Source organism: Prenolepis imparis, unplaced genomic scaffold (genome assembly GCF_030444845.1).
Source record: "Prenolepis imparis isolate NDT839.2.m4 unplaced genomic scaffold, iyPreImpa1.0 SCAF_23, whole genome shotgun sequence".
NCBI classification, from domain to species: Eukaryota; Metazoa; Arthropoda; class Insecta; order Hymenoptera; family Formicidae; genus Prenolepis; species Prenolepis imparis.
The window spans coordinates 240,688-252,137 of NW_028141181.1; the positions used below are offsets into that span (position 1 = coordinate 240,688).

Genomic DNA, 11,450 nt, shown 5'->3' on the forward strand with positions numbered 1-11,450 from the left:
TTGACTATGCTAAACAAACGGATATACAAATAGGTAAAATGGATAAAGTCTGTGCAAACTGCCATGTGAAAAAATGGATTAAAGAACTAAACGGCTTTTGTTGTGCTGGAGGGAAGGTAATGCTTCCAGAAATTTCAGAACCACCTCAACTGATTAAAAACCTCTTATTAGGGTTACATCCATTATCAAAACATTTTTTAAATAACATTAGAGAATATAACATGGTATTTCAGATGACGTCTTTTGGCACTAAAAAAGTCTGTGAGAGCAACTTCATGCCCACTTTCAAGATCCAAGGACAGGTGTATCATTTAATTGGTAGCTTATTTCCGGAACAAGGCAATAGTCTGCAATACTTACAAATATATTTCATTTCAGATGCTGATCAACTGACAATGAGATCTAATATTTCTTCAAATTTGAAAATCGAATAAATCAATCAATTGCATAGATTATTACATGAAAACAACATATACATTCGCAGTTTTAAATACAATTTTGAAAATAGTTCTGAAACTGATAACTTACGATTAATAATTCACGCTGATCGCATCACACAAAATGAACATAGGAGGCGTTCACCTACCACAAACGAAGTTGCTGTGCTATTAGTAGATGAAGACAAAAATCCAAGAGATATTGTGCTACACCAAAGGGATGGGCAACTAAAAAGAGTATCAGAACTACATACGATCCTTTACAATATCCTTTGATGTTTATTAGAGGAGAAGATGATTACTACCTTACAATTTTACAGCAAAATTCCCGAAATAAAACCGTATCATGTATGCAGTTCTACGCATACAGATTAATGATCAGGCCAAACAGTTTCAATATCCTGCACTATTTTGGAAATTTATTTAATCAGTATTGTGTCAATATGGCTAAAATGATTACGGAAAGATTGGACTTCATTCGAAAGAATTAACAAAAGTTACGAACTGATAACTATATACATCTAAGAGATGCCGTTAACGAAGACGCAAACGTAGAATCTACTAATATTGGTCAATACGTGATATTACCTTCGTCATTTACCGGCTCTCCGCGTTACATGCATGAAAAAACTCAGGATGCTATGACCTATGTCCGCAACCATGGCCGACCTGATTTGTTTATCACTTTTACATGTAATCCTGAGGCCAGAAATAAAAGAAGAATTGTTTTCCGGACAGCGCTCTTTTCATCGACACGATATTATTTCAAGGGTGTTCCATTTAAAACAAAAAATTGTTGAAGTTGCTCACAAAAAATGAAATTTTTGGAACGATTAAATGTTATATGTATAGTGTTGAATGGCAGAAACGTGGATTACCCCATAGCCATATTCTCATATAGCTTGAATCAAAAATACAACCAGACGAAATTGACAGTGTCATTATTGCAGAACTATTAGACAAGGAAACAGATCCCATTTTGTATGATATTATTAAAGAAAATATGATCCATGGACCATGTGGAGAATATAATACAACATCTTCCTGCATGAAGAATGGGATATGTTCTAAAAGATATCCTCGCAGTTTTACTACTGAGACTGACAGGAGATGATGGTTATCCCATGTATCGGCGGAGGGATCCTAACCATGGTGGATATACTGCAACATTGAATATTCGCGGAAAAACGATAACTATTGACAATAGATGAATCGTTCCCTACTCTCCCGTGTTATCTCGATATTTTGAAGCTCATATTAATGTTGAATATTGCCACTCGGTTCAGGCCATAAAGTATATATGCAAATATATAAATAAAGGCTCAGATCAGGCCACGTTTTCCGTACAAAACAAACACGATGAAGTTGAAAACTATTTGAATGGCCCTTATATAAGCTGTGACGACTTTTTCTCCCGACTCGACTAAAAGTCGGAAGAACGGAGCATTGCCGTCAGCAAAACACAGGGGTTTTTAATATTTCACGCGGCGGGAACTAAGATCGTGGTCGTTCCGCGCGTGCCGCAGCAGAACGCCAGCCGTAATATCCGCGAGAGACTAGTTTTGGGCGCCAGACGCGGTCTTTCACGCGTCAATCCACAAATCGCAAGACAAACGCAAAAGTTAGGCCGGGAATTCCGCTACGGGCTGACTAGCTCGCCTAACGGCAGGGTGTGGTTGCCGAAATTACTCTAACGAAAGGAGATTACCATCTTTTTCGCGACGTAATAAGCACAGAAATGACAGACATTTAAGTTGACAGCACGAAAGAAAAGCAATACACGATTTAATTGAACAAATAAAAATAACGAATTTTATTATAAACAAAAGTAATAGAAATAAATATGAAAATATTATAATAACTGACTGTAATAAATGAAATAAGTAATGTAACAAAAGATAATTGAAAACTATAATAATAAAATACAAAAAAAAATAAAGACAAGAGATAATATAAACGACAGTGCAAACCAAAATTTGATACAAAAGAACAGACGTCGAACAATCGTACATCGTATTACATTCGCGACAAGCTTAAGTCCGGAATCCGCGCATCGACCTGATAGACGAATACGAGAGAATAGCCGCGATAATACAGATAGATTTTTAACGAACTGACTCTTAGATCGCGAACAATCGGAAGTTCGGCTCGGCGACGAGACTGGAGAGTGATACAATATCTGGAACAATATAATTTTTGCGATCCGACGGGCGAAATTCACAGGTGAATCGCGGGCGCCGGAATTTCCCCGCGCTTTCTCTCGCACTCGCGCGCTTGATTGCGTTCCCTTGATACTCTCTCGCTCGCACTCTCTCTCGTACGCGCTCGCCGGTGTTCGCGAACGGCGCTCTTACTCTATTAATTTCGGATTCTTACGCGATGAGGGTAACACAAGAACGACGTCCGGAAACAGCCGGATAACTCATACAACAACGAGGACCGACAATCATACGCAATAACCGAAGTAATAGTAAAGAAAGACGCGACAACCTGGTAATATGAGACGCGACATATAAGACCGAATCCCAGAGAGACGAAGATTTCGCGTTAATATTATCAACGTGCCCGAATTTGCAACAGTACTTGCCGCTTGACGTCGATCGCTCTTACACCAAATATTTTCCCGAAAAAGGCAGAGCCCACGCGACAAAATTTCACTAAACGAGACAATCGCGTCAGAACGGCCGAGACTCGGATTCACAACTTTACGGACGTGATAATTAAATACGCTTACGATAGCTTCACAGGAACTTCTCCCTTTGCCTTGGTCCCTCTCGAATTCGTCTCTATGGCCCAAAATCGATCCTTGATCGCCACACGTCTAATCCAACTGAGCGGTCGCACCAATCTCCCGATCTATCGGCCCGAAATCGACAACTGGCTCAATTCTGCGCACGCGGGGTGCGTACGCGATAACCAATTACGGCGCTGTGCCGTCTACTGTCGTCGCGCGAGATTAGCAAGGCCATACGGGGTGTAACAGCACTCCTCGCGATAACGTTAAGAATATTTATTCGCGCGGTATTGGCGCATGATTTCGAGGCCCTCGCGACATCGTGCCGCGGGCCTCCACGCGGTGACCTTGTGTCCAGTATCCGGCGGAGCGGTAACCCACGGATGGGAATTTATCCTCCCGGTCTCGGGCCCTTCCTGCGCCTGTTGTCGAGCGCTTCACTGGATCTACTGCCGGTAGATCGCCAAGGCCGAATTCCTGTATGACGCGCTGTATTGGCTTCTTTCATTGTTGTCAGGAAGGTCAGCTCTGATTGTTTTCGGCTGTTTTTGCGTCCCGCTAATCTCTCGAACGGCGGCTGTCTCTCTCCTGTGGCGACAAAACCTCTTTTTCTCTCTCTCTCTCTCTCTCTCTCTCTCGGTGAGTCGTAACCAGACGTGTTTTATTTCGCTCCGTCGCTTGTACCGATTTTTCTGCTGTTTCGTGCCCTCCGGGGCCTTTTTCTTTCTTATAGGACAGTGTGTCAAGGGCTCTTTTACTTGATTTTCGATACTTGTCTCACCCCTGCTTTGGTCAGTCTCGGCTGCCTGCGAATTTCCGGACTTGTGGAATAATTTTTGACTCGCTCCTTGTAAATCTTGGAACGACTGAGGCATTGTTTACTGGGAATCAAAATAAGGTCGTTGAGATGGATTCTGGCGTGGGCGCCGGCGGGCATGCCGACAGTGGCGTAAGAGGAAAGGGGCTTTCAAGGCTGTCATCCGCCGCATCTATGAACTTATCAGGTATGTCAGAGAGATCTTTGGATGTGAAAAATGCCTGTAGATGCGCTTAGGGCAATGATAAATAGGCATAGCGATAGTGTGTCCAAGATTTTGCTTGGCGGAAAGGAGACGCTGGAGAGGCGTGCGACTATCGAGGCCGCGTTTCGGGCGTGTAGAGACGCTTTTACGGAGGTATCGGTGGTTCTTATAAACCTTTTGGATGAAAGGTCGGCATGTTCGGAACTGTCGGCGGGAAACATGAAAAGGATGGTGGGGAGGCGTTGGATGTTTTCATAAATCGCGACGAGTCTTCGGGGAGCGGGGGCGTCTGCCGAGCGGGAGCGTCGCGTGGGGGCGCATCCTACGCGTCGGTGGCTGGCTCTTCAGGATCAGAGGTTCGTGTTTCGGGCGGACCCACCATTGAATTGTCGGGCACCTCTAGCTTCCTGGTACTGCGGAGAAGAACAAAATGGATGAATTCGGATCATCCAGTAGGACTAAGGAGACCTTGTACAAAGTCCTTAAACCTGCTGAGTGCGGTCTCAGAGTGAAGAGGGTGACACGCACAAGAAAACGGCGTCAGAATCGAGGCGTTCTCTCCAGACATGGAGAGAATTAAGGCACATCCGGGCCTCACGAGAGCAGGACTCACAGTGTGTGACAATGTGAAATTAAATCCTAGATTGATTGTGCATGGGATTCCTGCAGGAATGTCAGCGGAAGAAATAAGGGATGAGCTCATAGTGCAGAATTTGAAGGATGAAGTAGCTGGCAATCTTAAGATCGTTTATATATTTAAGCCAAAACTAAACAAAAGCACCACTAGTTGCATCCTTGAGGTGCGGAAGACCTTGCTGAGATGTGGGAAGATTTACTTGCGCTTTACTGTCTGCTCTTTTGCTGATTACGTGAGGGTTATACAATGCTATAGATGCCTCAAGTTCGGGCACATAGCTAAGGATTGCAACGGGGAGCCTGCGTGTGGTCATTGCGCTGGGCTGCATGATATGAAGGATTGTAAGAACAAGGATCAACCCCCTAAATGTTATAACTGCGAGCGTTTGCACGGATCAATTAAATATCAAAAGCACACGGCCATGGATGCGGCTAAGTGTCCGATTCTTGGCAGGAAAATTAAGGACAGAATTTTAAACATTAATTATGATTGATTCGACAAATGACCTTGAGGATCTTAATATATGCCATGTAAACTGCCAGTCCCTCTTCGCGCACTTCGATGAGTTTCGGCATTTCTTCTGCAAAGCAGATTTTCACATTATATGCATGTCGGAAACGTTGCTGCGACCGGAGATCTCGGATGATATGGTCAGGTTGCCGGGTTTCTCCCTTTTTAGGTGGGACAGGGTCAGCAGGCATAGCGGCGGAGTGGCATTCTATATGGCGGACTGTCTTCGTGCGTCGATCCTTGACGTCTCTGCCGTGCCTCTGGCTCCTAGACCGGAGTTCATGATAGCAGAAGTCATTTTCAAGAACTTATCTAAGCTTCTGCTGGCGGTGGTTTACCGGCACAGGATATCTGAACGAGTTTTTTCATACGTTCTTAGAGCATCAGGTGAATTACAGACACTCGGTCATTCTCGGTGATTTTAATGCCGATATGAATCTGACTACCTTCGATAGGCAACAGTTGACCACTTTCATTTCGTCTTCGAGCCTATATCTGGTTCCGTACCTGCCAACTCATCATCTTAGAAATTCCAGCACGCTGCTTGACCTATGTATTATTGACGATGTAGACAAGCTTAAAGAATATGAACAGCATGAAGTGGCATTTTTGTCAGCGCACGACCTTATATCTGTGAAATACGCGATCAAACTGCAGCGTCGCCAGGGAAGATTGGTTGTCTGCAGGGACTGGAGCAACTTTAATGCCGCTTCCTTTAGTGCCGATGTTGGCGTTATTGACTAGACTGATCTGCTGATTTCCGAAGACATAGACGACAAGATTACCATTTTCAATACAAAATTACTGCAAGCTTTTGACTCACATGTACCTTTGAAGAGATGGTACTTCAGGAGTCTGCCTGCTCCCTGGCTCACGGATGTTATTCGCTCGGCGATGCGAGACAGAGATCGTGCTAGAAGAATTTGGCGCAAACATAGGCGTGAGGCAGACTACAACTGTTTCAAGGCCCTGCGCAACAGTGTTGAGAATCTTGTGCGCTCTGCGAAACATGCTTATTACATCGAGGCTTTCAGCCGCGCCGGCAGCTCCGATGAGGTGTGGAGTAGACTGAGAAATTTGGGACTGATCAAGGCAAGGGGCACCGGGGTTCGTCTATTGCATGGGGTTGACGAGCTGAATGAGTTTTTCAGTCGTAGTGAAGAGCATTCTAATGATGGAGGAACGCTCGAAGATATACTTGAAGGGAACTATTACAACGAAAGTTTCCATTGGAGCTATGTAACACCGTTGATGGTTAGGAAAATGATTGTCAAAACCAAATCTAATGCGGAGGGACTGGATGGCTTTTCCATGAAACTCTTAAAGCTCACAATGAATTGTCTAATGCCGATCTTGGAGCACCTATTCAACTTCTCTCTCATGGCTGGAGCCTACCCTACGCAGTGGAAGTCAACTCTCATCTGTCCGATGCCGAAAACTAAGCATCCTACTTCTGTACTACATTATCGCCTGATTTCGATTCTTCCGGCGCTGTCGAAGGCTCTTGAGCGGATTGCCAGCGAGCAGATACGCCAGTATCTGGAGGATTATGGCTTGTATGATCCTTGTCAGGCTGCCTACCGGGCGACCACTCAACACAGACATGCATGATACGGATGCTGGATGAGGTCAGACAAGCGGTAGACCGAAGAATGGTCACCATCTCAGTATTTTTTGATTTCTCGAAGGCCTTTGATAGGGTAGATCATTTGCGGCTGATCAGAAAGTTAAAGAAATTAAATTTTTCTGATAGTGTCTTGAAGTGGATGCATTCCCATCTTGTGGGACGAAGTCAGGCAGTTAAAGACAACATAGAAGGTACTATCTCATCTCTGTCTCTGGTCGGCTCAGGAGTATCTCAGAGCTCAGTCCTGGGGCCGCTATTATTTACGCTCTATTTGTCGGATTTTAGACAGGTTCTAAAGCATTGCAAGTACAACTTATATGCCGACCTTCAGGTATACATGCATTGTGAGCCCCGAAATTTGGCGGAGACCGTCCGAGAGATTAATAACGATGTTGAAGCTATCCTGGACTGGACTACAGATAACAATCTCGTCCTAAACGCTGATAAGACTCAGGCCATCATCATGGGTGCCCCCCATAACGGAAACTTTAGACCCCCAATTTATTGGCCAAGTCGTGGACACCCTGTTCCCGCTGGAGGAGGGAAACACAAACCCGATTCCGGCGCGGGACTGGGTGTGGGACGAGGGGGCCATGGGGGTCACGGGAGGAGAGCTCCAGAAAGCCATCGGGAAGATCAAGAGCGGAAAAGCTCCAGGTCCCGATGGCATACATGGAAAAGCCTGGGCTCTCGCCTACCGGGGTCTGGCAGAGCCCATGCGGAGGTTGTATAACGAATGCTTCCGCATGGGCTCATTCCCACGAGAGTGGAAGAAGGCGCATATAGTCCTCCTTCCCAAAGAGGGCAAACCGAGGGATGTGCCCTCGGCGTATAGGCCAATTTGCCTAATAAACGAGGCGGGTAAGATCCTGGAAAGGATCATCGTCGATCGCCTCGTCTACCATTTGTCCCGAAATGGTCCCAATTTAAGCGATGGGCAATACGGCTTCCGCGTCGGGCGATCCACCGTGGACGCGATACTGCGGGTTCGCTCGATTGCGGGGGCCGTTGCGGAGGAAGGCGGGGTGTTGTTGGCAGTTTCGTTGGACATTTCCAACGCCTTCAACACCCTGCCATGGCACCGGATCGGGGAGGCCCTGGAATATCACAGGGTTCCCCCGTATCTGGTGTCGATTTTGAGGGACTATTTCAGGGACAGGCAATTGGCCTATACAGACAGAAATGCCGAGGAACAAAGACGTCGTATGTCGTGCGGGGTTCCACAGGGGTCAGTGTTAGGACCCCTAATGTGGAACCTGGCATACGACGTCGTTCTTCGGACTGCCCTCCCCCCTGGCTGTCACGCGGTGTGTTACGCCGATGACACACTGATGATGGCTGGGGGGAACTCGTGGGAAGACGCCATCGCTCGAGCCAACTTTGCGGTGAACCGCGTCGTGCGACTCATTCGTCAGGTGGCGCCCCAGAAAACTGAGGCCGTCTTTCTTCACGACGGCTCTCATGGGGCGCCACCAGAAGCCCGCATCACAGTGGAGGACACCACCATAGAGGTGGGGGCCCATATGAAGTACTTGGGCCTCCACCTCGATAGCAAGTGGACGTTCCGCGAGCACTTCTGCCAAATATCCCCCAGGGAGAAGGCAGCAATGGCGCTGCAACGCCTGCTGCCAAACCTTGGGGGACCGGGCGGAGGTGTTCGCCGACTGTACGCCGGAACAATTCATTCCATGCTCCTGTACGGAACCCCGGTATGGGAGAAGAGTCTGGGGGCCGCGGTGCAAAAAATGCCTTAAGGCAATTGCAAAAGCGGGTGGCCAACAGAATATGCCGGGGTTACCGGACAGTGAGCTGGACGGCTGTGGGGGTACTAGCAGGAGTACCCCCAGTGGAGATGCTCGCCCGCATGTACGCAGATGTGTACAAGCGTATAAGAGAATATCAGCGGGCGGGCGTCCCAATAACGGAGGGCCTCCGGCGTCCGGAAGCCGAAAGGCACCGGTGAGAGGGCGCTCCCACCGCATCTACGTCTAAGAGAGGGGAGGTCACGCCCCATGCGGCAGTGCGCGACCACCACAGGCGCGCGACCCCTCCCCCCGGCCATCCCGGTTACGGCTCCCTCCGCTCCCTTGGGAGTTAGGATTCGGAGAGCGCAAGCGCCGTAGAGAGGGTCCTTCTCCTTTTGAGAGGAGCCCCCTGGTGAGGGCCTCCGGGACTGGACGTCGAATCCCTTATCCCTTAGGGAGGGGGAGGGAGCACCACTCCGGTGGCGGGGGGTGGCGGCTCGAGCGGGATACTCGAGCCGTAACCCCGCCCCCCAAACTTTTTGGGAGGGCATGGCGTGGGGTCGGTGTCGCCCTGCGCCGCAACCGCGAACAATCCACACGATGCGTGGAGGGAGAGTGTCGTCCCCTTCAGAGGCGGCGCTCTCCCCGAGAAGGAAAAAGGCGGTTGGGCGGCGAGTCGGCATGGGACACCAGCATCCTCGCCGTCCCCCACCTAACGCCCGAGTAGGACACCCGCTGTGATTTTAGTGCGGTAGGTCTTGGGCCCCCTGACTGATCCATTCGTGGATCGGCCAAGGGGAACAAGGAGTCCCACATAACCCTTATCCCCTACCCGGGGGGTGAGTGGTACCATGAGGTTTCCACAGCGATAGGAAAAAAAAAAAAAAAAAAAAAAGGCCATCATGGGTACCCAGAGATATGTTAAGGTTATCGACCTGACTACTGTACCCAGTATTAGGGTTGATGGAACCGAGATCGTATACTCAACATCTGTTAAGTATCTCAGAGTAATTATCACCAACACTTTGTCTTGGGAGAGTCAAGTTACTAGCATAACAAAGAAGATCCATACGGTTTTATGCCAACTAAAACTTTGTCGACAACTCTTCCCAGAAGCCCTCAAATCTAAATTGGTAATCACACTTATTCACCCTCACATCGACTACTGCTGTGCAGCATTCACGGATATGACAGCTGAACAGAACTTGAAACTTCATAGAGCTCTAAATTCGTGCATAAGGTTCATTTTCAATGCGAAAATGGATGAACATGTAACACCATACTACCAAAGGCTCCGCTGGCTTAAGGTCGATATGCGTAGACACTATCTGGTTGGATGTCTACTATTTGGGATTTTGAAGAAAAAGAAGCCGTGCCTTCTCTATTCAAATTTTGAGCGTAGGGTTCTGACATCGGATAGGGCTACCAGAGCACCTAGTGACACTAATTTTACCGCACTGTAGAACTGAGCTGTTCAAATGATCGTTCTGGCTCACGTCAATCAGGTTATGGAATGAGCTTCCTCCTAGTATTCGTAATGTGGACACACTATCGGAATTTAAGTGTGGTTTCTATGCACGCTTGTTGGGTTGTCTGTGATTAGTTGAAGGGGATATATATGCCGTGGCTTTCTTTTTCTCTCTGACATACCTATACTATTCTGTTGCTTCTCTACCGGCTGTATATATGTATATATTTCTTTTTGTTTCTTCATGTAAAATAATGCCAAAAACAAAACCAAAGACTGCTTGCGCGGGCGCTCGCGGACGCGTCATTTCTACACTCTCACTTACTCATACTCAAACACACACACACACACACAAGCACATATCAGCTCATGTACATACACTTACACGCGTTATACATACATGTTAACATGTTTCAATGCAATCAACATATAAGTAATTTTCACATGTCTAATCGGCATGAATTTAAATTTACGTATTGTTTTTATGCGCTTGAGGGGATTTATCCCAGAGCGCTCAATAAATATAGCTTTCTCTCTCTCTCTCTCTCTCTCTCTCTCTCTCTCCGGCGACATTATTCTCTCTTTTGATCAGGTTCCCGAAAATAAATTAAAATACACGCGAATTAATAATAATTAATAATGCGGCGCTCAGTCTCTCTGGGATTTCCGGTTTCGCTATCTCTCTCTCTCGCTCTCTCGCGATTGGCGTGACCGCTCGGCTTTTTGCCCCGCGATTAGGTTGGGGTAAACGCGCGTCGTGACGACCACGTCACAAAGCACATCCGAAGCTGTGTGGCGGTTATTAGAGTCCTATTCATGAGAGATATCCGACAGTAATTGGCGCATGTTATTTGACGTGAAATACACCCTCTGTCCATTTTCAAGGTGCACTTAGCAGTACACCTTGAAAATGGACAGAGGGTGTACTTCACGTCAAATAACATGCGCCAAGTAGCTGAAAATCCATCAAGAACTACACTTACAGCATTTTTAGAATTGTGTAACTCAGATGACTTTGCAAAGACATTGCTCTATCATGAAGTCCCACAATATTACACGTGAGCCAATAACAAGTTTACTCAAAAGAAACGAGGGCAAAATGTCGAAGGGTATCCCGGAGTAAAAAAAGACACTGCAATAGGACGAGTTTATAATATACATCCAAATCAATCAGAATGCTTTTACCTTCGGATGTTACTGCACCATGTCCGTGGACCTACGTTATTTGAATCTTTTAGGACTGTAAATGGAGAAGTAAAATAAACATACC

The 11,450-nt window shown here is 46.8% G+C and overlaps 2 protein-coding genes across 2 annotated transcripts; both read left to right on the forward strand.

The window, feature by feature from the left end:
- The first annotated feature begins 5,438 nt into the window (after positions 1-5,438).
- On the forward strand, positions 5,439-6,951 carry LOC145946823 (uncharacterized). Its single transcript, XM_083056578.1, has 3 exons — positions 5,439-5,568; positions 5,720-6,066; positions 6,178-6,951. The coding sequence occupies exons 1-3, from the start codon at positions 5,439-5,441 to the stop codon at positions 6,949-6,951; spliced, it is 1,251 nt and encodes a 416-aa protein (XP_082912704.1).
- Positions 6,952-9,614: 2,663 nt separating this feature from the next.
- Positions 9,615-10,175, forward strand: LOC145946825 (uncharacterized). The gene has a single exon (XM_083056579.1). The coding sequence runs from the start codon at positions 9,615-9,617 to the stop codon at positions 10,173-10,175; it is 561 nt and encodes a 186-aa protein (XP_082912705.1).
- The last annotated feature ends 1,275 nt before the right edge of the window (positions 10,176-11,450 follow it).

Bases quoted from the DNA above. Each gene is read 5' to 3' on its own strand.
- LOC145946823 (XM_083056578.1), top strand. From the start codon at position 5,439: ATGTCGGAAACGTTGCTGCGACCGGAGATCTCGGATGATATGGTCAGG. The intron at 5,569-5,719 runs GTGCGTCGATCC...ATACGTTCTTAG, and splicing joins CTATATGGCGGACTGTCTTC to AGCATCAGGTGAATTACAGA. The intron at 6,067-6,177 runs GTTGGCGTTATT...GTACCTTTGAAG, and splicing joins CCGCTTCCTTTAGTGCCGAT to AGATGGTACTTCAGGAGTCT.
- LOC145946825 (XM_083056579.1), top strand. From the start codon at position 9,615: ATGGGTACCCAGAGATATGTTAAGGTTATCGACCTGACTACTGTACCC.